The sequence below is a fragment of the Callithrix jacchus genome, chromosome 15 (genome assembly GCF_049354715.1).
Source record: "Callithrix jacchus isolate 240 chromosome 15, calJac240_pri, whole genome shotgun sequence".
Classification (NCBI taxonomy): Eukaryota; Metazoa; Chordata; class Mammalia; order Primates; family Cebidae; genus Callithrix; species Callithrix jacchus.
In genome coordinates, this window is record NC_133516.1 from 25,654,327 (window position 1) to 25,680,836 (window position 26,510).

Below are 26,510 nucleotides of genomic sequence, written 5' to 3' on the forward strand. Positions count from 1 at the left end.
CGTTTTCCAGCTTCCAAGCGCACACCCGGAGCTTCTGCCTCCGAACATTCCGTCACTTTTCCAGTTACAGCGTTTCCTTACCTCTCACGACTTCCTCATTTTGTCACCGCGTTTCCCACTATGATGTATGATGTGGATGGGTCACGCATTCATTCCCGGAGCCGCCTCCGTGTTGTCCCACCCCCACCTCTCCGGGCGTGGCGCTGTGAAACAAGAGGAGGCCTAGCGGCCCTCTGTCATCCCACAGGTTCCGCTCCTGGAATTTTGCTCAGCAGTTTCTTTCCATTGACTCTTTCTAGGGGTGGCTGGGGGGTGACTTGGGACATGCTTTGGATAGAGCAGAAGATAAGCGTTGAAGGGGAAGTAGTCCTGGAGCAGACTCTGAGACAAAGATTTGAGTGTAAATTTTAGGTTGAGCTATATGAAATTGCCAATTTTATAGGTCAAAAAGCTCAAATATTGGCAGTGTCATATGGTTCCACTAATGGTTTATCTGGGAGTTGGAGACTTGAGCAGGAGAGTGAGGAGGAGGTGAGGCAGAGGAAGGAAGGCAGCCAGTAAAGTGTGTTAGCAAACCGGCTTCCCATGTGGGTGGTTGGACTTAATCCTCTGGGAGAAACGCAGGGAGACAGCGCTGTGCACACGCCTTGGGGTTATTCCACCCAAGGGTAAGCGAGGTGGGGCATTTCGGTCATTGGTTGGGGGTTCTTGGTGGGGGGCAGGGAACATTATGTCCTGGAATTTCTGGCATGCCGCACTGGCAGGCAGAGGCACAACAGGCTTTGTTATTGGTCAGAGCAAGGCCACAGACAGAGCAGTGTGGGTACGAACAGCTGGAAGTCAGCCAGCATACACCCAGCAGGTGGAAGCTCTGATAGACGAGGGCCACAGATGGTGCCTGCTCCAGGCGCTCTGCCAGGGGATTCTGAAGGTGACTCCAGTGAGCACCTCTGGCCACAGACTCAAGTAGATGAGAAAATATGACTGTATTTTTCTAGAACAAGCTATTTTCTATTTTGAGACCACATTCTACAGGATGTGGACACTAAATTGCCATCACTGGGAATTGAATTGCATCAGTTCCAGGAAACTGGTTAGTGCCCAGGTACAGGAGAGCATGGCACCACCTGGCTCTTGGTGGCCTCTGTCCACATAGGCCTCCACTGAGATGTCAGCATGCTGCCTCCCTGATGGACACCAGCCTGTATGTCCACACTACTGTGGTCCACTAGCACCTTCAGGCCTGGCAGCTCATTGAGCACTTTCCTTTGGTTGCTTCAGGCTAGGGATTGGGATGGGTCTACCTGTGGACCTGTTCACCTTGGACTCCCCATGTGCCATGTCCCTGTGTCCCTCTGGGTCCCACAAACACCAGGACTGTGGCCATAAGGCAGGGCACAGGGTCCCTCTAATGTTTAGACTGACCTGCTTCCTTCCTGCCTCTCATCTTCTTAGCCTGGGGAATACTTGTTTAGTTTGGTATAGAATAGAAACGGAACCTTAATTGCCTCAAACTCCTGTAATCAAAAACCAAGAAAAAATTCAAAGACCCTCCCTGAGTCTCACTGTTTGAGTAGAAGAAAAGTGAATGGTGAGGAAACACCAATTAACATTGACTGATTGATTGATTGATTGATTGAGACAGAGTCTCATTCTGTCGCCCAGGCTGGTGCAGCGGCGTGATCTCTGCTCACTGCAACCTCTGCCTCCTGGGCTCAAGCAATTCCTCACCCTCCTGAGTAGGTGAAACTACAGGCTCATGGCACCATACCTGGCTAATTTTTTTGTATTTTTATTAGAGATGGGGTTTCATCATGTTGGCCAAGCTGGTCTTGAACTCCTCATCTCAGATGATCCACCCACCTCGGCCTCTGATTGACATTTTAAAATATGAAGTTCTGCCTTAACTCCTAGGGAACCTCTGGTCACACCCTTAACAAGGCAATGTGACCACGGCCCCTTCCACAGATGCTTCCGCTGCTACTTTTTGCTTTATGACTATCGCAGCCGTGTAATAGAGGAGAGAAAGTTGCTGTCTTAAGCAAGGCAAGGGTTCTTAATTCGAAGTCCATGATCTAATTCAGGAAACTTTTGAAGTTGGGCAGGAAAAATTTTCCACTTTTATTTTCATTAACCTCTCACAAAATTAACTTTTCTTTCAATTATGAATGAAGGCAATGAAACACAGAACATGTTGAATATCTCTTCAAAATGTTTTGAACCTGAAGTGTTTTGGATCTTGGATTTTTTCAGATTTTGGAATATCTGCATATGCATAATGAGATATTTTGGGGCTGGGACACAAAAACATGAAATTCATTTGTGTTTCATATGCACTTTACACACATGACCCAAAGGCAATTTTAAACAATAGTTAAAAGAATTTTTTGCGTAAAACAAAGTTTTTACTGTATTTTGGTTGCAACCCATCACATAAGGTGAGGTGTGAAGTTTTTCACTTGTGGCATCACGTTAGCCCTCAAAAAGTTTTGGATTTTGGAGCATCTTGGAGTTTTGGATTAGGGATCTGTAATATCAGCTTGTAATATTATTGGGACCTTGTCACTGGTATCTTGAAACATAATTTATACTCATCACTATTATAGACAGAATAATTGTTTTCACTACCTCCAAATTTATATGTTGAAACCTAATTTCCAATGTGATGATTTTTGGAGGTGGGGCTTTTTGGAGGTGACTAGGTCGTGAGGTTGGAGCCCCTATGAATGAGATTAATGCCCTTATGAAAGAGACCCCAGAAAGCTCTCTTGTCCCTTTCATCATGTGAGTTCACAGTGAGAAGGCACCATCTATGAAATGGGAAGCGGACCCTCACCAGACACCATCCAGATAAATAAACTGGCACTTCTAATCTTGTGCAAGGAGAGTTGACTGAGGAACTGACTCAGTGCAAGAAGACAGCTTCAACTTCTATGATTTCATCCCTGATCAATTAGCACTCCTGGCTCACTGGCTTCCCCACCCCACTAAGTTTTCCTTAAAAACTCTGCTCGCTAAATGCTCAGGGAGACTGATTTGAGTATTAATAAAACTCTGGTCTCCCGCACAGCTGGTTTTGTGTGAATTACCCTTTCTCAATTGCAATTCCCCTGTCTTGATGAATTGGCTCTGTCTAGGCAGTGGGCAAGCTGAACCCCTTGGGAGGTTACAATATTGGCTTGTTTTCATTCAGCATAATCCCCTTGAGATGGATCCACGTGTGTGCAGATCAACAGCTTGTTTCTTTTTATTGTTGAGTGGTCTTCCATGGTAGACTTAGTACCTGGTCTACCGAACCACTACCCGCTGGAAGACATCTGGATTATTTCCGGCTTTGAGCTATAATTGGTTTTTAATGTATTTTATTTTGTGTTTTAAAAACATTATTCTGAGAAGGAGTCCAAAGGCTTTGCCAGACTGCCCAAGGGATCCACTGGTATGAAAATGTAGTTCTAAGGGGAGATAAATGTCTGCCTCTACATTGTTTCTAGAGAGAATTCCTAGAGTCCGGCTGGGAGTGGGAACACGGAAGGGCAGCAATTTCAAAGCCTTGTCAGGGCTTCCGTGCTGTTGGAGTGAGACAAGAACCAGATAGTCTCTGTCATCACAGTGACATATTGAGCTGAGCTGGACTATAATGAGGGGTAGTGATTCTGTGAACCTAGAGTATAGTGAGGGGCCAGGGAAGAATGAGAGGAGCCCAGCCACGTGGCAGCTTGAAACCCAACCATTGCCCCAAACTTAAGGAAAATCTGCCATGCTCACAAATGAGCTATGTGAGAGATTTTAGGAGGCAAAGCACAGTGAGGGGGCAGAGTCCCTTATCTTGATCTGCAGGGAGAATAAAACAGGTATGACAAGTGAGTAGTGAGTGGGATGGAGAGTTACCGTAAGTAGACTCAGAGCTCCAAGTGACAGAGACAACATAAGCACCTGGGAGTTTTAGTGGGGGCAATCCCATTTCATTCACTTTTTCTTCTTTTTCTTGAGATGGAGTCTCATTCTGTTGCCCAGGCTGGAGAGCAATGGCATGATATCAGCTCACTGCAACATCTGCCTGCCAGGTTCAAGTAATTCTCCTGCCTCAGCCTCCCAAGTAGCTGGTGCCCACCACCATGCCTGACTAATTTGTTGTATTTTTAGTAGAGATAGGGTTTCATCATGCTGGCTGGCCAGGCTGGTCTTGAACTCCTGATGTCGTGATCCATCCACCTCGGCCTCCCAAAGTGCTGGAATTACAGGCATGAGCCACCATGCCCGGCTGCCATTTCATTCCCTTTCAAAGGATGTGATCTTAGCTGACACTGAGCTGCACTTGAATTCACCTGTAGGGAATTTTCTTATTTTAGTCGGAGGAGTCAGGGTTTGTGTTGTGATGACCTCCCAGCCTCCTCTCTCAGAAGGACAGTCCCCTAACTGGGAAGTTTCAGGTGGAGTTTGGACTCTGTCTCCAGCTTGTTATGCCCAGTCATATGTGGTACTGTGGCCTGAATGGGAATCTGGTGGGAATGCTGGTAGCTAAGGAGCCACTTAGCGGGAAGGCACTGAAGCAGGGACAGAGGTGGGCAAGTGTCTGTAGGAGGAGGCTATGGGTGTTGAAGCTAGGCCAGGTCACCAGCGTACAACCACTAAAGAATGAATGGATCTGGAATCGACGTCAGCAGCTGCTCACTTCACAAGCAGCAGCAACCAGCCGGAAAGTGCCTCCTCAGAGGAGCAGCACCAACTATGAGGTAGTTTCACAAACATCTTCGACCTGAATCAGATCAAACCTCCACCTTTCCATTTATGGGAAATACAGAGAACAGAGTGGCATGTTAAACAATAACATAAAAATGCGAAATCCAGACTCTAGGAAACTTTCCACACAGTATGAAAAACCAGGCTCTTCAATAAATAAGTTACAAAGAAAAGCGAAAGACGGAGATGAAGATGAAACCTATGGATTAAAAGAGATTGGGAAAAGTATCAACCACTCACAGTGTGTGGTTCTTGTTTGGATCATGATTCAGACAAACTGTGAAGGAGAAAATGATGACTTTTACATGAAGAGTGACTGGCTAATTAACGTTAGCTTCTTTAGGTGAGACAATGGTTGAAGTCCTTATATTTTAAAGGAACATACTCAAATATCTGCAGATTAAATGATATGGCATCTAGTATTTGATTCAAAATAATAATATTAAAAGGGGCGAGTGGGTGGGAGTATAGAGGAAAAAGATTGGCCACTAGCTGGTCATTGCTGAAGCTGGATGATGGCTGATGGGAGTTCATTATACTCTTCTGAAATTTCCAGGGGTAGATGTTTGAATACTAAGATAATAAAGAACATCATGGGGGGCTTGGTAGTTCATGACTATAATCCTAGCACTTTGGGAAAGTGAGGCAGGTAGATCACCTGAGGTCAGGAGTTTGAGACCAGCCTGGCCATCATGGTGAAATCCCATCTCTACTAAAAATTTTAAAAATTCGCCAGGCACGGTGGTACATGCCTGTCATCCCAGCTACTCAGGAGGCTGAGGCATGGGAATTGCTTGAACCTGGGAGGCGGAGGCTGCAGTGAGCTGAGATCATACCACTGCACTCCAGCCTGGGCGACAGAGCGAGACTCTGTCTGAAAAAAGAAAAAAAATCATAAAACCACAAAATTTATCTGGTGAGAGAAGGAAACATCTGATTCAGAAGGGAAAATGTAGTAAACTAACTGGGTGGAGGGTGAGGGTGGGCGCAGGGGTAGTCTGGTCCAAATCCCAGTCCTGCAATTTGCAAAAGTTGCCTAATCTCTTTGTGCCTGATTTTCCCCATTATAACATGGGGTTGGTGGGAGGATTAGAGAAATTAACATATGTAATGCACTTGAAACAGTGTCCCGTTCAGCCCAAGTGCCATTTAAGCATCAGTTGGCTTTATTGTTCTGCCCCTAGTGCCCTGTCTGGAATGAAATTGAGGACAGGCACTCGGGAAAGGCTTCCTGGGTGGATGGATGGTGTGAAAAAGTGAAGGGGGGGTGGAGCAAGGTCCCCAGTTCTCAAATGTTGATTAGCTGTCAGCTTTCTCAGTTTCCAGAGACCCAGACAATATTGAAAATAGTTCCCAAGAAATAAAACTAGCTCCAGAAGGCTGGCAGCTTAGCCTGTCCATGTCACTCACCCACGCCCAGGCTCAGCTGGAAACACCAACTTCCAAGCCTTACAGGGTGCAATCTTCTTTGCCTGGAACCCGAGGGTGTGCCCAGCAGCTGCTATTTTTATATTGCTGCTTGGGCTGTCTTGGCATTTCAGCTTCCATATGTGTGCATGCAGTCCGCATTGGGAAAGTCCCAGAGGAAACAAAAGCCTGTCACTGCTGATGGGAGCATGGACATCGTTGAGTCCAACCCTCCATACAGGGGTGTCTGATCTTTTGGCTTTCCTGGACCACATTGGAAGAACTGTCTTGTGTCACATCAAATACACTAACACTAATGATAGCTGATGAGCTAAAGAAGAAGTATTACACAGAAAAAAACCTCATCATGTTTTAAGAAAGTTTAAGAATTTGTGTTGGGCCACATTCAAAGCTGTCCTGGGCAGCATGCGGCCTGTGGGTTGGATAAGCTTTCTCTATAGTCATTTTACAGGCAGGGAAACTGAGTCCCAGAAAAGCCCAAGGTGGTGGAGTCTCTGTACAAGAAGCATCGAGATTGCTGTTAGGTAAGAGCAAGTGATTCTAGGAAGGCTTTCTACATCAAAGCTTGCATTCACCCAACCAACGTTTACTGAGTGTCTACTGTGTGTCAGGTGCTGGCTGGGCTACGCAGTGGGGGATGTTCAGATGAGCAAGAAATAATCTCTGTCCTGTAATCGCTAACCAGATCTGAGGTGGAGGGGCTGGGGAGAAGGAAGGAAGAATTACACAGAACATTCACAAAGACAATGAGCAAAAGAGTAGGAATCAGAAAGTCCATATGGCTGCTATCTGTGTTTCTGGGCAAGTGACTTTCCCTCTCTGAGTCTTGGCAACTGTGTCTGCAAAATGGATGTGATAACCTCGGCCTGGCCTAACCCACAGAGAAGATATCTGGGGAGCCACTCCATAATTTTAATGTGTAATAAATATATATGTGAAGGTATTTTGATAAATGAATAAATATATTGATTTCAAACAAATGCATTTGTAGCAAGGCAAGGGAGTAGTAATTGGGGAATGGGTTATACATACCTGCTGCTTGGTTGAAGGGTGACTTGGGCAGATGTACAAAAGAGGAGACAACACAGTCTGAGTGGCCAGAGGGGGCCAGGAGGGGGCAGCACAGAAAGAGGAAGTGGAAGAGGTGAGAGGAGGACCATTTCCTTCCTGTCGTCAATGGGGCATGATAGGAAGAAGTCTGAGATTCTGGCGTTAACAGTGAATCAAAGTGAGTAAATGTGGGCTCTATCCAGGCTTCTAAATTGGAGGGCAGGTTTGTGGCCTAGGAATTCAGAGTTTTAAGTCCCTAGAGAAGGATTGGACTGACTCCCTCATGAGTTAAGCTAGAATGGGGCAAACTTTGCCCAAGGAAGACAGAAAAATAGTGAGAAAGAAACAGTGAGACAGAGGATGAGGCAGGGCCAGCCCAGGGCTCTGCCTTCAAAAACCAGGCTGTCAAGAGCTGGCTGGGTCATGCTGGCAATCAGGGGCCCTTGTCTGTGGAGTTCCTGCTCAGCGTGGGGACAGCACCAAGTACTCTGTGCAAAGGAATAAGGCTCCTGACTATGAAGAATTTGTAGTCTGGTAGGGAGACAGATTTGCCCCTGAATAATAATTCCCCTACAGACTTGGGAAGGAAGCTCAGAACAGAGGATCAGGGATGTCTGGAGAGGCTTGGGGAGGCTTGGGAAGACTTCCAGCGGGAGGTGAGCCTGAAGACTTCCAGGGTGGTGGAGGACAGGATGGATCAGCTATAGGTCAAAGGTTCACAGATACGCACTCAGTACTTGGCTGAAGAGAGAAGCCGGTGTTTTGAAAATGTGATGCCACTTTTTACAGTAATTGTAGATTTTTCCAACATGTGAAAGGTGTAAGTACATTAGGAAATACGTCAAACTAGTCATGATTTTAATGTCTACTCTGAATTCAGAAGTGGCATTGCACCCTATGGAGAAGCCCTGTGCCTGTCTGGTCTCTGTGGCTGGGTGCACTCCCATCCCAGGATCCTTGCATGCCTTAAAGAGAGCAAAGAATGTAAGTTCACAGCCTCTCCCTTCAGCCCACTTCAACAGCCGGAAGTCTCCTTTCTCTTTGACTAGAGTCCCCCTCTCCCCTACAATGCACTGCCCTCTTCATTTCGGTTGCCCTTGGGGCTAGTGGAGAACAGCTGGTAACCATCCCCTGGGTGCAGAGCGTTTCCTCTGCAAATCTGGGCAACTGCTTCCAAGCTATATCTGCTGCCTGGGCATCTCTGTAACTCTCCCTGCAGTCTGGCTCAGAAGGGAGGCTCAAGAAGGAGCAATCAGAGCATGAAATTGGTGGTGCTGGAGGGAGGGTGCCTGATGGAGAGCAGTGGTGGGGGATCTGGGGCTACCTGGCAGGCTCAGCCCTTCCTGGAACTCTTTGTCTGTGGAGCTAGGACTGACTTCTCTGACTGCAACCTGCCCATTCCAGGAAAAAGCCCAACGCTTGTTGGGAAGGTGCTTCAGTGAGTTCTAGGGAAAAGGGAAACGTGACCAATCACACAAAGGCTCAGAGGTCTCCCAACCACCTGCCCTGCATACCAGGGAGTGGCTGACGTGCTATGGCTGGGGAGTGACACTGAGAGAGTGACTTAGCCATGGGCCACATCTTGTTAGGAAAAGAGGCTTAACAGGAAACAGATGGGTTGAGATATTTTCAAAGAGGATGAGACAATTTGAACAGCAAGATAAATAATGGGAGCAGAAGAATAAAATAAATACCCATGAGGTCAAATACTAATATGAATAAATATGGAGAAAGGCCAACTCTTAACAAAAAACTTTTTTTTGAGATGGAGTCTCCCTCTGTTGCCCACATTGGAGTGCATGGCAAGATCTTGTCTCACTGTAGCCTCCACCTCCCGGGCTCAAGCAATCCTCCCACCTCAGCCTCCCAAGTAGCTGAGAGTACAGGTGCATGCCACAATGCCTGGCTAATTTTTGTATTTTTTGCAGAGATGGGGTTTTGCCATGTTGCCCAGGCTAGTCTCAAACTCCTAGACTCAAGTAATCTACCTGCCTCAGCTTCTCAAAGTGCTGGGAGACACTGTGCCAGGCCCAGCTCTCTCATAATAAAATTCGAATCAATACATGTAGAAAGAATGATGGAAATATAGAATCACCACTCAGTAATAATTATTGTTGAAAAGAATAAATGGATGCAAAAATTAGTGGACAAAAGTGTGATGAGAAATAGGATATTTGCATAGTCTCAATGTAGCAGGAGCATAAATAGTAATTTCACAATGGAAAAACTTGTCAGCTACCACATTTTTCAAGTGATCAAAGTTAACATTACCAGGAAAGAGACATCTGGAAATTATGCACCTCTGATATGTATACTGAGGACATAAGGTCACTTCTGTGGTGTTCCTGCCCAAAATGTACAACCTCGATCTCATCCTGAAGAAAAACGAAACTGAAATTTAGGAGCATTCTACAAATGAGCCGGCCAGCACTCTTCAAAACTGTCAAGGTGACGAAAGACGGCGAGACCGAGGATCCGCCTCAGAATGAAGAGACAAAGGAGACACCAGAATCAAGTGTGTTCTGGTTCAGATCCTGGGCCAGAGAAAGGACATTAGTGGGACAACTGTTGAAATTTCAGTACGGTGTGTCGGTTACTCAACAGTGTTGTGTCAATGTTAATTTTCTTGTTTAGATTCAGTACTGTGATTATGTAGATATGTTAAAAGTGAACTCCTTAGAGGCCAGCCACGGTGGCTCACGCCAGTACCTTTGGAGGCTGAGGCAGGCAGATCGTTTGAGCTCGCTCGAGACCATTCCGGCCAACATGGTGAAACCTCACCTCTACTAAAAATACAAAGTTTAGCTGGGTGTGGTGGCGGGCATCTGTAATCCCAGCTACTCAGGAGCCTGAGGCAGGAGAATCCCTCGAACCTGGGAGGCAGAGATTGTAGTGAGCCGAGATCACACATCTACACTCCAGCCTGGGAAACAGAGTGAGACTCTGTCTTAATAATATTAATAATAATAAATACCTTAGGCAAATTAAACAGAGTTTAATTGAGCAAAGAACAGTTTGAGAATCAGGCAACCTCCCAAACTAGATTAGGTTCAGAGAAACTTGGGTGACACTGCGTGGTGGAAGAAGACTTATGGACAGAAAAGGAAAGTGATGGACAGAAAATGGAACTGAAGGACAAACAGCTGGATTGGTTACAGCTTGGCATTTGCCTTATTTGAACACAGTTTGAATGGTTGGCCACATACGATTGGCTGAAACTCTGTAATTGGCACAAGAATAGGTTATAGCCTGTTTACACATTCAGTCTGGTTACAATTCATTATGTGTGGAGAAACCTTTAGGCCAAACTTAAAATATGTAAGTTTTATATATTAAAAACATATTAAAATATATAAGTTCAGCCTTAGGCTAAGCTTAATTTAACTGATGTTGATATTAGGGAAAGCTGGCAGACAGGTATCTAGGAATCTTACACTTTATTTTGCAAGTCTAAAAATTATTTTAAACTAAGGATACACAAAAGGGGTGAGGTAAGGGGAAATAAAGAAGGAGCCCAGGTCCTAGCACTTAGCGACTCTGTGGGAGGGACCCAGGACTCTGGGTCTTGTTGGGCAACTCTAGCTCTTGTTGGGCAGCTCCTTGGGTCTTATTCTCCCTATTAGAAAGTAGCGTTTGGCCAAGAGAGGCTTGGAGGCCCTACTTGAAAGGTCCCCTGCTTCCCTCTGCCTGAGTGAAAAACCCATCACAGTCTTAACATCCATTCTTGGTAGCCTGTGGACCCCAGAGAAAGGCAAATGTCTAAGTCCATGGCCATCTTCTTGGGACATTCTGTTCTCTGATGTCTGTCTGAGGGACTGTCCTCAACCCCAGTAAAGATGCAAAAACCAAGGGCCAGAGAGGTGAAGCCACCATCTCTAGGTCACACAGCCAGTAAATGCAGAGCCAGATCCAAGCCCAGCTAAGCGTGACTCCAGTGCCAGCACCTTTAACCACCTGACATTACTGCTCTATTGTTGCTCAGTTCAAGTGGAGGCAACAGGCATTCACCAAGCACTTGCTGTGTGTCAAGGGGGGCAGTGGGACTGGAGGTGAGGGCAGCTGACTTACTGATCCTGGACCACAGGTGCTGTGCTGGGAAGGCAGACCCTCATACTGCTAAGCATGTGGCAGGCAGTGCGTCATATATCCAACATCCACTCATTCATTCATTCGTTCTCTGCTATTGCCTGTCCCTGAGCCCTGGCTAGCGGGTCAGATATGGTCCTTCCCCTGAGAGATCCTGACCCAGCAGGGGAACAGACAGTTCAACAGGCAGCTAACCATACAGAGATGCCATGAAGGGAGTGGGGGAGAAGGGAAGGAAAGAGGGAAGATGATTTGGAAAGTCTGGGAGATGAAACTATTGGTGACACAGGGGGTGTAGCAGACACAACCCTTCTCAGTGGAAGTTATGGCCAAAGAAAGAGATTGAGTAGAGTTTAGGGTTGGGGCAGATGGGGGCGGGGCGGTGAGATCTTGCTAGGAAGGTATCCAGGATGAAGAAGCTGGAGGCAGGATCTCTGAAGGTGATGTTGGGAAGGTCCTTCGGGTAGATACAAGGTAAGCAAAGGCCTGCACATCTGGAATGGACTGTTAGTGGCCTTGACCCAGTTACCAGGGAATCATTCCAGAGATGGGATACATGCTTTCCAAACACTATTCTTGGGGGACACTCCTTATGAGGTGGGAGGTCATCTGAGCTTGACTCTTGTCAATGAGAGAAACAGCTCATGGCTGTGCAGGAAGAGGGTTGGGGCAAGGGCAAAGAGAATTTTTTTCCAGTCTGAAAGCAGGATATATATACAAGCTGCTGTCCAGAGAGGGGACGAGCCTTCATAGAAGAATCATACTCCCTCTGCACTTCCTGAGGAAGAGGCACCCGGGTGCTGCTGCTCTGCTCCCAGGCCTGTGGTGAACATTCCCGAGCAAATCATTCTGGCTCTGGTAGGTTATAGCCACACTCAGGAGGTGAGGTTGGGGTGGGGGTGGGAATGCCCAGGGACCACAGGGACAGACTGAACCCAGTGGCTTGGGGAGTGGGCACGGGTGCTGGGAAGAGGGAGGTGCTAAGTCAGTGTAGAGCTTTCTCTCCAGCAATTGCCTCCAGCACCTGGAGAGTGAGGGGTCTTCTGACCTCTTCCCCTACTTAACTCTGGCTCTGAGAATCTGCTTTGCAGATTCTGAAAATCCCTGAGAGTTGGTTCTCCAACCTGGCTGGCTAGGGAGCTCAGCCATTCCCTTCCTTCTCTGGGCTTCAGTGTTCCCAGCTGTAAGAGAATGAGGCAGATGAGATAGTCTTTAAGGGCTTCTCCCCCAGGGCCAAGGTTTTGCAGCTCTGTGGTCTCTTTTGTACATGTCCACCCTCTCCCCATCCTCCTCCTTTTCCAAATTCTTGACCCCCTTCCTTCTGCCCAAAACTGTTCCAGATTCAAATAGTCCCTGGATCTCCTTCCATGCATCCCAGCCTGAGTCAAGTGTCATTTAATCAGTGAGTGTATTCATTTTAGGGGCTGAAAGAGAACCAATAGCATATGCCAGGCCCTCGGTTTACCATAATAACCCTGCAAGGGAGGCATGTTATAGGTAAGAAAACTAAGGCTCAGACAGGTTAAATTATGAGCGTGGAGTTGCACAGCGATTAAGAAGTGAGTTCAGCTGTATTCTGTGCCGCCCTTCCTGGGGGTGGTAGGGTGTTGCATTTTGAGCCCAGCATCATGCTGAAATACACATGCAAGAAAGTCTCATGGGAACATTTCAGGCAACAAGGAGAGAGGCAAAAAACAAAACATCAAAAAACATTCTGGGAAAGACATGAAAGTCACACCTTCTACAGCAGCTCCTTGAAGGGTCGGGCTCTAAGAGTGCTTACTTTTTGTTAGCTGAAATAAGCTTTGGGAGGAGGGTTACTCTTGTGATTTTATACATATCACAAACATCCCTATTTCCTGACAAGGGCCAGGAAACATTGAGTAATGTGAGGTCCCAGGGAGCGTGGGGAGCAGGCGGGCCTCACATATCTCATGAGCAGGAGACGGCTATGTCTAGCCGGAGGCTGCAAGGGGACGCCTGCCCTGCTGAGGACTGGATGAGGCCACTCCCTTCCAGCCAGACCTTTTGATTACACAAATCCATGAGGGCTAGTGCGGCAGCTGTGGCTCTGGGCATGAAAACAGACAAACAGGATACACTAAGATATTCCTGCGGGTTGTTTTTGCAGTGGTAGCATCACAAGGGAGTCTTGTTTTTTGGCCTCCTTTCTATATTTCCATTGTATTTTCGCATTTTACATTGACTATACATTATTATGATAATCAGGAAAAATAACATGTTAAAAAGGTAAGGAGAGAGAGCGTGCAGTGATCTGGAATCCAGGGCCAGCAGATTCCTCTGGCCAGTGATGCCTGGCTTGCAGTAATAGCCCTGGGTTTACTGGGAAACCAGAGAGGGGATGCATACCTGTCCACCCCTTCACAAGGGAGCTGGGAAGACACAGCAATAATGACTGGGACTGAAAAAGGAAAGTCCTGTGTAAGTGTCAGGACTGGTTCCTATTGTCTTCACGGCGTTTTATAAATCACAATCCAAATATGCTTCCCACGTGGACCATCCAGAAGGCAGCTGTTCATCCCGCAAGCCCGAGGAAGGGGCGCTCACAGGCTGAACTCCCAGTGTGTGATTTGGGGTTCCAGCTCTGGAGCTAGCTGCAGGAACTTGGTTTCCAGTCCTGCCATATAATTGCTGTGTGTCCTTGGGCACATTACTCTCCCTCTCTGAGTCTCAGTTCCTCATCTGTAAAATGGGGCCCATCTTATAAGGTTATTGTGAGCAGTCAGTGCATTATTACATAAAAAGCTCAGGGGAGGGAATCCACAACCTTGCTGTTGTTGTTATTATTTTTGAGATATGGTCTCACTATGTTGCCCATATTGGTCTCAAACTCCTGGGTTCAAGGAATCCTTCAATTTCAGCCTCCCAAGTAGCTGGGATTAGAGATGCATGCCGCTGCCCCTGGCTGTGCTCACTATTTTCTTTGAGTTGTATTGTAACCTAGCATTTAAGAGCATGGACAACCGGTTTCAAAGCCTGGCTCTACTAGTCAATTGCTCCGGGATCTTGGGCCAGTACTCTAGCTTCCCTGTGTCTTACGATCCTCAGCTCTAAAACATGGCTGATGATAGTCTTTACTTCTATCAGGTAAATGTGAGGATTAAATACGTTAATACATTTCATGCCCTTACCCCAGGCCCAGCAGAAAGGTCAGGACTCCATAGTGCTGTTATAATGATAGCATCAGGTTGAATCCTCACAAAGTTCTTCATTGTATTGTGTATATTATAGATGATAAAACTGACTCATGGAAGGCAAGGGCTTTGCATGGAAGCCTTGCTTTTGTCTTGGGGCCAGCAGAGCCTGGAGGTTTAAGCTCAGGCGCACCCCAAACTGAACAGTGAAGTAGGAGGTGCAGTTCTCCCTCTGAGCTGATCATCCACGAGCTTCTCTTCCTAGCATGCCATTTCCGAGCGTCTAGACTGTTTTTCTCACGTCCTCCATGTGTGGCTCTCACTTCCTTTTCCATGCATGCACCATCGGCCTTCTGAGCAGCCTTCTATTCAGGTGTCCTAAGCAATAGCATCCTGGTCTTCTGTTATTTCTCCAGCTCTAGTGCCATCCTTTGCTCCACTGTCTTTCTTTTTCTTTTGAGATGGAGTCTCACTCTGTCACCCAGGCTGGAGTAGAGTGGTGTGATCTTGACTAACTGCAACCTCCACCTTCTGGGTTCAAGCAATTCTCCTGCCTCAGCCTCCCTAGTAGCTGCGATTAAAGGGATGCGCCACCACACCTGGCTAATTTTTGTATTTTTAGTAGAGATGTGGTTTCAACATGTTGGTCAGGCTGGTCTTGAACTCCTGATCTCAGATGGTCCACCTGCCTCAGCCTCCCAAAGTGCTGGGATTATAGGTGTGAGCCATCATCCCAGCACTTGCTGGCCCTTGCTCCATCTTCTAATGAGCCAGCCTGGTCTCTGAGCTTGGGTTCAAATCCCAGATCACATATTTTCTATTTTTATTTTTATATCTTCCTGCCCAGACAACCAACTCAGGTATTTAGTAGCTGTGTGACCTTGGGCAAGTTCTTTAGCCCCTCTGTGCCTCAGTCACCTCATATGTAAGAAAGAGACAGGAATACTCCCAGCCTCATAGTGTTACTGAAAGAATGAAATTAATTAATGCATGAGAACAGGACCCATAGTAAGTGCTATAAAAATGCTCAGTGGTGGTGTTATTTTTATAGATGAAATTACAGTTCAGTAGCTGGTGCTTTCCCAAACCCAAGAAGAAGCAAGTAGAGAGATCTCAACACTGGTACCAGATCCCCAAAGGCAGGTTTCCTGCCATGTGTGCCCATCCTCTGTTACGCACCTCTTCCAGGGCCAGAGGGTGTTCCACAGCCATACACTGTGGTCAGAGTATGAATCACTTCATGACTCCTGCCTCAACTTTTCCAGCCACAGTTGGGCCAGGAATATGGGATTGGAGTCCCAGAGTTAAGGGCAGAGGACCAGAGGGGGACCATCCCACTCTGAGTGAGGATGGAATTCAGGCCTTGGGACCCCATTTCCACCCCAATCTTCCCAAAAGCAGTCAGAGGAGCAAAAGGAGTCCCGAGGGAGGATTGGGGTAGACACGGGGCCACTTCCTGTGACACAGGCCAGGGAGGCTGCACTAGCCGGAGGCGGCACTTGAACACGGTTCAAGTGGAAACAGCGGGGGCTTAGGGTTCGTAACGTTCCATGATCACAGGTTCCAAGGCTGCTAAGGCAGAGCTGGCCCAGGCTGGAGAATCCACTCAGAGAAGGAGGGTCTTGGCTCAGCTGTGTCCAGGCTCCTGTGGTAGGGAAGTGGGAAATCAGAAAAGGGAACAGTCAGGAGACAGAAGGGACGGGGAGAGGAGGCTGTGCTAATTAATTCCACCACCGGGTATTGAACACCTCCACCATCGGGTGTTGAGCGCCTCTTTGATGCCAGCCCTGTGCTGGTGAGTCCTGGGAACACAGTTGCAGATCCTCGGCACCCTCAGTTTAGCAGGGGAAGCAGGTGATCTTCAAAAGGCAGTCTTGCTTCCAGGCGATGGACACTGTGGCTGAGGAGTGACCTTCTGTGAGTGCTTGCAGGGGCTGGGGCAGGGGTTTTCCCAGGCCACCAGCCCAGGCGGGGTTCTGGGAGGGGAGGATTTAGATTGTATTTTAAAGGAGGGTATGTTTTCCACATTCAAAGGAAGCCAGCAAAAGTATTTTTCACTAGAAGGGATCTCAAATGGTGTTCTTGATTTTATATTTCAAAAGCTGGTGTGGCCTCTGGAGGTCACATTTAGGCTTGTTTATTTGATCAGCTTGCATGTGGAATTAGCTGCACTGTGAACAGTACACTCGCACTCAGCATGGGTGTGCTTTCAGCTCCTGGGGGACCTACAGGTGACCCCGCCCATAGGGTTCTTGGCTGAGGGGAAGGTGGTTGTGAACTTGATGTTTAAGGTGGAAGAGGGGAGATGGTGGGAGAGGCAAAAGAGGGTTCAGTGAGTCAGGCAGGGTCCGGTTAAGCTCTGTGGGGGCCTAATTAGGGGAGTGCTGGTGAAAGTTTGACAACAAGGTCTGGGCCGGAGGCACAGAGGAGTTAGGATGGCAGAGGAGAGAGAGGAAAGCCTTGATTTATAGCATTTGCCATGATGTAAATATTCTCAATTTCAAGCTACCAACTTAACATCACTGAATGCAGAGTTGGTCAATTCCATGATCATTTGTTTAATGCCTCCCAGATGCCATATGATTGGCTCTCAGCCTACCACTGGCTTTGAACCTTCTTGCCACTAGTTGCTGAGGCCAGAAGTTACTGTTGGAGCCTCAACCTTCAAATTCAAGTTTGGTCCATTTTGAAAGGGAGTGTGGGGGGGAAGGGGTCACCATTTCCACCTCATGTTGTGAGGCCCACCATTTGCTAATCTGAGGCTGTAAACAATTGGGTTTCACCTCTCCACACCTGTTTCTTCATCTGGAAAGTGAAGATTATAATCGCTTTGCTTCCCAGGACTATGGTGAAGATAAGGTGAGAAAATTACATGTGAGTGTTCAACTCGCAGAAGGAACCCAACTAACATGGCTGCCTCCTCATCACAATATCCTTCCTCTTGTTGCCTCAACTATGACTTCCCTGAGACACCTAAGGGAGGTGAGCCCTGCATATCTCCCAATGAGGGGAAGATCCTGGGAAACCAACCAAGACTCAATCACATCTTTCTCTTTTTTTTTGACGCCAAATTTTACTCTTGTTGCCCAGGCTGGAGTGCAATGGTGCAGTCTCAGTTCACTGCAACCTCCACCTCCCAGGTTCAAGTGATTCTCCTGCGTCAGCCTTCCAACTAGCTGGATTACAGGTGTGCGCCACCATGCCTGGCTAATTTTTGTATTTTTAGTAGAGATGGGATTCCACCATGTTGAACAGGCTGGTCTTGAACTCCTGACCTCAGGTGATCCACCCTCCTTGGCCAAAGTGCTGGAATTACAAGAATGAGCCACCATGCCTGGCCTTCAATCACACCTTTCTCAGTGACCCCTTTTTGTAACTGCTGGGTAGGGCAGAACAGAGGCCAAGGATGAGGTGGGACCAGGGACAAGGCACCATGTGCCTGGAGTCTGAAGACCTGGATTTCAGATGCAACTTGGCTAGTGACTTCCTGTGTGACCCTGGTAAAGTTGCTTTGCTCCTGGGTTAAATGGGGCTGACAGTTCCTTCCTGATTTGCCTTACAAGACTACTGCAGTGCATACGAAGGTGCCCGGCCAGCTATAACGTGCATAGGGGGGTGCTGACTGCTGTTGTCATTGTGGTTGGCATTATCGATGAAAGAGATAGGAGGGGATGGTTGTTCCAGAGATGAGGGAGACTTAGAAAAATTCCCAAAGTGAAAGATCAGGGTTAAAGACCTGACTGCTGTTGCCACTTTGTGATACAATGCAATAAAAATGTCATTGACCTTATTGATGAAAGTGATAGGGGGATTGTTGCTCCAGAGGTGAAATGATGTTCTGAACAGATTCCCAGAGTGAACGGTCAGGAGGCTAAAGGCCTCGAGTTGGAAGGGGATAGAGTGTTCCACGTAGAGGGAGAACAAAGGTGGCCTGGACTGGCAGGGTCTGCCGACCCTGACCTCTGGCTTTGATTGAAACATTTGTCAGACTTCGTTGTTTGCTAAAACAAAAGTCAAGGCACTTTGAGAAATCAAGTCAAGATCAAGGTCCATGTCAGCAGCTCAGAAGAGCTGGTGTTTAACCAATGTCAACTCCTGAGTAATAAGCCCTAATTAGACCCAAGTACACCCCTCACATCCTCCTTCTGCAGCAGCTCACAGTCTCCCAGCATGAGCCATATGCTAAGGGATCCTTACTTCTGCCCAGGAAGGGGAGTTGCTGAAGGACAGGAGGCCCCTGGTGCAGAGAAAGGGACAGGAAGACCAGTAAACAAAGGCACTGTGTAAAGTTCCTTAGGTTGATCAGAAACAGAAAAAGCCACTCAGGCTGAGCTCCTGGGAAGGGGACAGGGCATGTGTGGTTTCCCCAGGATCTGGTCCAGATGTCATTGGATAGGAGCCCAAGGGTTGGGCAGAGGCTCACAGAGTGGGAGGACTCTAGGGCTCCCGCAAGAGAGGTTCTGCTTCAGCAGCACTGAATGGTTCCACCAGCCATGAGGTCATAGTACAACGGATACCATGGGTCAACTGAGAACCTGAGTCAACATTTCTTTCAAAGTCTACCTGAAAAAAAAAAAAAAGATAACACTTTTATCAGAAAGGGCTAAGGAAAACATTTGCAATATATATGAAAAAAGCTAACATCCTCACTATTATAGACCTCATAAAATGAGCAACCCACTCATTAAAAGAATAAATAATTCATAGAAGAAATACAAGGGGGCATTGAACATATTAAAAAGTTCAAGCTCAGCCAGGCACGGTGGCTCATGCCTATAATCCCAGCCCTTTGGGAGGCTGAGGCAGGCAGGTCACAAGTTCAAGAGATCAAGACCATCCTGGTCAATGTGGTAAAACCCTGTCTCTACTAAAAAATACAAAAATTAGCTTGGCATGGTGGCGAGCGCCTGTAGTCCCAGTTACTCTGGAAGCTGAGGCAGGAGAATCGCTTGAACCTGGGAGGTAGAGGTTGCAGTGAGCTGAGATTGTGCCACTGCACTCCAGCCTGGCAACAGAGCGAGACTCCATCTCAGAAAAAAAAAAAAAAATTAAAGTTCACTTGAGTCAAATATTTAAAAAAATAAAATCCAGAAGTATGGGGAAGAGCTGATTTGCATTTCTCAGTGTGTGGCCCGTGACTGTCAGCAGTCTGCAGTCCCCTCTTCAGTGGCTCTTCATAATTGCCTGCTTGGGCCACATACTCCTTTTTATCTCCTTCCTCTCTCCTCTTCAAGCCCCCTTACCCATTGGTGAATGCTCTTTGTTCAACAGTAAGTCTCTCTCCTCTCTCGCTCCCTTACTCTGGAACACACTACAGGTTTGAAAATATTTCTTCATTCATCATATACTTGTATCACTGGTTTATGTGAAGCTCTCTTCAAAAATTATTTTAAATAATTCAATAAAACCCTGGGATCTAACTGCCTCAGAGGACACTTGACTGTGGACAGTGACTCGTCCCATCTCATAGCTCCACCCCCATCCCATGCCTCTGGCTTCTCCTGCCCAGGCACCTGCCATCTTGAATTTGGTGCCCGTCATCCCTCTGCCTTCCTGTCACCTATTTGTACTCCTTCAAAGTATATATTTTTTGTGTTATTTGTCTTACTTTCATGAAAAGAGTATCATGGACATATTTTTATGGGACTTGGAGATAAGTGGGCTGACTGATAAGGAAAAACTCACAGGGTGGGGGTGAGGGTGATGAGGAAAGAGTCTGCAAGGTATCCCATGGTTCAGTCTTAGGTGACTGAGTACTTGGTGGAGTCATTCAATTAGATAGGCCTAGGAAAGAAGAAAGGGGCTTGTGGGGAGATGAATAACTCAGTTCTGGGCAAAGCAATAATTTAAGCTCACATTTATTGAATGTCTGCTATGCTCCAGTCACTTTTGTAGAACTTAAAGTGCTCTGCATGAATTATTACATTTAAGCATCACAAGAACCTCACAAGATAGGCACTGTTATTATTTTCATTTTAAAGATGAGGAAACTGAGAGGCGGAAAAGTTTAGTAGGTGCCGAGTCCATCAGCATGACAGATCACACCTTTTGCTACAAACAGAAATACTGGATAAAATATTTAAAATATTAAATATGTGTCATTAAAAGTATTGATATAAAACTCACTATTTACAAATAAAATATTTAAAAACTCTCAAAAAGCAAGGGAAATCCTCAGGTGACAGGAGTAAAGAAAACTCAAAGCCAGGGTGGATATATTGGACGTTTATGGATAAAACAAGCCCCACTGAAGATAAGCTGCCCTTAAAAAAATAATTATAAGCCACACATGAGAAAGGGTCAGGATACACATTAAATAGGTGAATTGAATAAAGAAGAATTTGAAAGACACTGTAAGTTTTTTAAAATAAATAATATAGGAGAAAAATAAACAAAATCATAAGGAAATAATTAAATGAGAACACCTAAATGTTAGCCACTTATCCAACAGTAAGTGTCAGAGTAAGTGGGATTCAGTTACAAGACAAAGGTGGCTGGGCATGGTGGCTCATGCCTGTAATCCCAGCACTTTGGAAGGCTTAGGTGGGCGGATCACCTGAGGTCGAGGGTTAGAGACCAGCCTGACCAACATGGAGAAACCCCATCTCTACTAAAAACACAAAATTAGCTGTGCATGGTGGTATATGCCTGTAATCCCAGCTACTCGGGAGGCTGAGGCAGGAGAATTACTTGAACCGGGAGGTGGAGGTTGTCGTGAGCTGAGATCACGCCATTGCACGCCAGTCTGGGCAACAAAAGTAAAACTCTGTCTCAAAAAAAAAAAAAAGAGAGACATGGGTGAGGGGATATCTGGGTGACATAACTATTAAGTGGTGCAGATGGCTCCCCAAGCTTGTGCTCTTACTTGTTGGACTGCAGATGTTGATGTAAATTTGAAGAGTCTATTGGACATCCCAGGGCAGCAGCAGAAGTGGGTTTAGAGAAAGGTTGAGAATGCTAGGTCTCACCATATTGTTCCCCCAACACCGCTACAGGACACCCGGACTGGGCATTGCCTCCCACCATGGCTGCCACTGCCTCTCCGCAGCGACTCACCACTGAGGATGCTGGTTCTGAGAACAGCAGCTTCTATGACTACGACTACCTGGATGAGATACCCTTCATGCTCTGCAGGAAGGATGCGGTGCGGTCCTTTGGCAAAATCTTCCTGCCAGTCTTCTATAGCCTGATTTTTGTGTTGGGCCTGAGCGGGAACCTCCTTCTTCTCACGCTTTTGCTCCGGTATGTGCCTCGCAGGCGGATGGCTGAGGTCTATCTGCTGAATTTGGCCATCTCCAATCTCCTGTTTGTGGTGACACTGCCCTTCTGGGGCATCTCCGTGGCCTGGCATTGGTTCTTTGGGAGTTTCTTGTGCAAGATGGTGAGCACTCTTTATACTATTAACTTGTACAGTGGCATCTTTTTCATTGGCTGCATGAGCCTGGACAAGTACCTGGAGATCGTCCATGCTCAGCCCTACCACAGGCTGAGGACCCGGGCCAAGAGCCTGCTTCTCATTACCATAGTATGGGCTGTGTCCCTGGCCATCTCTATCCCTGGTATGGTCTTTGTACAGACACATGAAAATCCCAAGGGTGTGTGGAACTGCCACGCAGATTTCAGCGGGCATGGGACCATTTGGAAGCTCTTCCTCCGCCTCCAGCAGAACCTCCTAGGGTTTCTCCTTCCACTCCTTGCCATGATCTTCTTCTACTCCCGTATTGGTTGTGTCTTGGTCACGCTGAGGCCCCCAGGCCGGGGCCGGGCTCTAAAAATAGCTGTAGCCCTGGTGGTGGCCTTCTTTGTGCTGTGGTTCCCATACAATCTCACCTTATTTCTGCATTCGCTATTGGACCTGCAAGTATTCGGGGACTGCAAGGTCAGCCAGCACCTAGACTATGCACTCCAGGTGACAGAGAGCATCGCCTTCCTTCACTGCTGCTTTTCCCCCATCCTGTACGCCTTCTCCAGTCACCGCTTCCGCCAGTACCTGAAGACTTTCCTGGCTGCTGTGCTTGGATGGCACCTGGCACCTGGCACTGCCCAGGGCTCATTGTCCAGCTGTCCTGAGAGCAGCAGTCTTACTGCCCAAGAAGAAATGACTGGCATGAATGACCTTGGGGAAAGGCAGATTGAGAACTTCCCTAACAAGGAGGATGTGGGGAATAAAGCAGCCTGAGTGTCCAAACCTCGGTCTGCTGGGAGCAGATGGGAACCAGCTTATTTGGGAATCCACTGAAAGTGCTCTCTCCAGGGTCCTCAGTGACCATGTTGCTAAACCCAGTGGTCAATTCTCAGTTCTCAGCCATCAGCAGCATTTGCTCACCCCTGCCTTCTTCCTCCACTTTCTTCACTTGCTTCCACGACACCACACTTTATTTTCTGAATTGCTGTGATAGTCCCTCCCTCCCTCCCTCCTTTCCCTTCTCCCTTCCTCCCTTTTCCTCCCTCCCTCCCTCCCTCCCTCCCTCCCTCTCTCCCTCCTCCCCCTCCCTCCCTCCTTTCTGACAGGGTCTCACTCTATTGCTCTGTCACCCAGGCTGGAGTGCAGTGGTGAGATCTCAGCTCACTGCAGCCTCTGCCTCCCAGGTTCAAGTGAGTCTCATGCCTTAGCCTCCCGGGTAGCTGGACTATAGGCGCCTGGCCACCACCATGCCCAGCTAATTTTTGTATTTTTATTAGAAACAGAGTTTCACCATGTTGGCCAGGCTGGAGAATTGCTGCAATAGCTTTCCAACTGGCCACTGTGCTTCCTATTTCTTGCTCTCCTCCCACCTCATCTGCACCCAGCAGCTAGAGTAATCCCGACATTCTCAACCTTCACTATCACCTTCCTCAGAGCAACAGCCTGTTGAAACACCAGATCACAACAAATTTAGTTTAAAGGTCTCAATTAGTGTTATTGGCAATCCTAGAATCAGACAATAGGTTCATTGAATCAGGAACAGATTCAGTCCATAAAATAGGAGTTTTCCAATGAGCTGGGTAGAAGAGGTTAGTTTCATAGACAGGAAAGGGCTCTGGAAGGCAGAAATAAATAAATGAAGAACAAAAAGAAGATTGATATTTTTTTTTGAGGCAGGTTATCACTCTGTCACCCTGGCTGAAGTGCAATCCTGAAATCATGGCTCACTGCAGCCTCAATCTCCTTAGCTCAAGTGAACTTCCCATTTCAGCCCTGCGAGTAGCTAGGACTACAGGGGTACACTGGCTAATTTTTGTATTTTTTGTAGAGACAGGGTCTCACTATGTTACTCAGGTTGGGCTGGAACCCCTGGGCTCAAGTGATCCACCTGCCTCAGCCTCCAAAAGTGCTAGGATTACAGGCGTGAACCACCTCCCAGGGCCAGATTGGTCATTTCTTTCTTTCTTTTCTTTTTTTTGAGACAGAGTTTTGCTCTGTTACCCAGGCTGGAGTGCAATAGTGCAATCTCGGATCAATGCAACCTCCACCTCCTGGGTTCAAGCAATTCTCCTGCTTCAGCCTACTGGGTAGCTGGGACTACAGGCATGCGCCACCATGCCCAGCTAATTTTTGTATTTTTAGTAGAGACAGGGTTTCACCATGTTGACCAGGATGGTCTCGATCTCTTGACCTTGTGATCCACCCACCTTGGCCTCTCAAAGTGCTGGGATTATAGACGTGAGCCACTGTGCCGGGCCAGATTGGTCATTTCTAAGTTACTTTCTGTATAAGGCCAGAACAGGGTGGTTGACATCAGGTTTCTTCAGGTTACTTTTTTGTAGTGATTCAAACACAGGGAACTTTAATGAGCCTGGTATTGTCTGCATTATCACGCCAACTGAAACTGGCCAGTTGGGGAATTTGGCTGCTAACTCTCTCTCCTGGAGTCTCAAAGGTCAGATAACAACTTAGTTTACGTTTGAGGACATGGAACTTTACTATGACAGACTCCATTTTGGTTTAGTCTAGTCTACTGTGACTAGTGCAGGAGCTTAGTCCAAAACAGTGGCCTCCTGGAGTTTTTACTTAACAAGCCAAATCCCTACGGGAATCCTTTAAAGCCTATGCGAAGGGCAAAGAGGATAGGTAGGCAGCCCCTGATACTCGCTGCCCTTATGTCCTGTTGGAGGAGGTCTTGATGTGTGTGATGGAGTATATGTTGTTTGCTGAGAGGTGATGGCAAGGAACACTGAACCATCCCCAGGCAGAAAACTGTTAGAATAGTAAGCTGTATGTACCAGTCATGCACTAGTTAAATCAGCTTCCAAAATACAGGATATTTCACTTTGTCCCCATTGCTGACTCACAAAGAGTGCTTTCTAGCTTATTTCTATTTTAGCAGTGAACAGGCACTGTCTGCATGTTTAGTCTATCTTTATTCTATGAAGAAACACCGAGCATCTGCTTATTAAAAATAATCACTTGTTCACAAAGAATAAATATGTGGGTCAGAGTCTGCTCTGGGCTGTCAGCTGGGAAATGCTGTCAGCCCCCTGACAACCCACTCTGATCCCACTTTTGCACTCTATCTTTGTTTCTGCTTCTCAATTCCTTCAGCGCCGCCTGGGTTGGGGTCTCTTCCACAGAGCTGGTCTCGGCAAGTGGCGCCCAAGCGTGGAACTCAAACTGAGGACAAAGGGTCACCTGAGTGACAGGAAAAAGGAGAAATAAATTTAAGCTGAAGGACACCTGAGAACTTTTGAAAAAATCTCCCAGGGTAAGTTGGGGGAGCTCGGAAGGTCAGGGACACAATGGGACAAGCTTCAAGCAAACACAAAGGCTATCTTAGCTTGCTTCATGATTTGCTTAGAAGAGGAGGAATTAAAGTTAGTACTAGCCACATAACACAGCTTTTTAAGGCAGCTAAAAAATATTGCCCTTGGTTTCCTGAGCAGGGAACTCTAGACATAGAAGAATGGGAAAAAGTGGGTACTACTTTTAAAAAGGCATATAAAAAAGGAGTTGAGGATATTCCAATCCCAGTATGGTCAGTTTGGGCAATGGTGCATTCAGCATTAGAGCCATTTCAAACTGATTATGAAAAGGAAGATTCAGGGGAAGAAGGAGACTACAACTGGGATGAGGAAATTAAAGATAACCCACTTAAGAAAAAAGAAAGAATAAATGAGGAAAACGAAGGAGTTTGTCCATCAGTCCCTCCTCAGCATTTCACCGAGGAGTGGCCAGATCCACCTGACATTCCTCTGTTAGAGGAATCGGAGGCTGTTGTGAAAGTGAAACTTGCTGCTCCAGTGGCTGTATTCACACCCTCTACCACAGTAATTGGGTCTGTTCAGGCTGGAATTCAGCAGGCTCGTGGTAAAGACAGAGATTTAGAGGCTTGGCAGTTTCCTGTTGTGATATACCCCCAAATCAGCAAGAACAGTTTCAGGTAACACTTGAGCTTTTTCCATGTAAACTCTTAAAAGAATTTACACAAGCCATGTTTAAATTCTCTTTTAATTTAGCTATATCCAAAGATAAGTAGGAACTCCATTTGTTATGGGAAGTGTTAAAAAATGTGGCCACCTCTCATAAATTAATTCCTGCTGACTGGGACACTTTAACTACAGCTTGCCTGTTTCTTTCTTAATTCCTACAATTCAAGATCCGGTGGGCTGACGAAGCAAATGTTCAAGCTAATATGAATGCCAACGCTCAGTCTCCAATTAATATTACCAAGGAACAGCTCACAGGAATTGGTGCATGGGCTCCTTACATGCATAAGCTATAGCAGGTTTAAAAATAAACAAAGGAGGTATGCCTTTCCTTTAAGTTTGTATTAATTGTGGAAGGAGAGGCCATACAAAGAAAAAATTGTAGAAAAAAAAAATCAAGCATGGCTGATCCGAGTGCAGTGGTGTTTACAACTAATTGATCACAGCCAGTTACAGATGTCTTTGCTCCTTCTCCACTCCCACTGCTTCACTTAACTACAGAAGTAAAAGGAAATTTCACATATTGGGCATATATTCCTTTCCCTCTTCTGTTGTGACCTATGACATGGTTAGACTCCCCCGATGGCTTGTGGATGCTGGAGCTGATAGATAATCATGGCCTGTCTTATCCTCAAGAAGAAGGTAATT

General features: G+C 46.7%; 1 protein-coding gene across 4 annotated transcripts; it reads left to right on the forward strand.

Annotated features, from left to right (window-relative positions):
* Window positions 1-7,337: 7,337 nt before the first annotated feature.
* On the forward strand, window positions 7,338-24,952 carry ACKR2 (atypical chemokine receptor 2). 4 transcript variants are annotated; one of them, XM_035274975.3, is made up of 2 exons: window positions 7,338-7,396; window positions 21,455-24,952. In XM_035274975.3, exons 1-2 carry the CDS (start codon window positions 7,345-7,347, stop codon window positions 22,636-22,638), a joined length of 1,236 nt encoding a protein of 411 aa, XP_035130866.1. In that variant the 5' UTR covers window positions 7,338-7,344; the 3' UTR covers window positions 22,639-24,952. The 4 variants fall into 4 exon arrangements, with proteins under 4 accessions (XP_035130866.1, XP_035130869.1, XP_008979720.1 ...); XM_035274978.3 differs by lacking the exon at window positions 7,338-7,396 and adding an exon at window positions 12,046-12,162; XM_008981472.6 differs by lacking the exon at window positions 7,338-7,396 and adding an exon at window positions 16,018-16,376.
* Window positions 24,953-26,510: the final 1,558 nt, after the last annotated feature.

Coding starts and splice junctions, on each gene's coding strand:
- ACKR2 (XM_035274975.3), top strand. CDS start 7,345: ATGGGGCATGATAGGAAGAAGTCTGAGATTCTGGCGTTAACAGTGAAT. Junction 7,397..21,454: donor GGCGTTAACAGTGAATCAAA/GTGAGTAAATGT, acceptor ACACCGCTACAG/GACACCCGGACTGGGCATTG.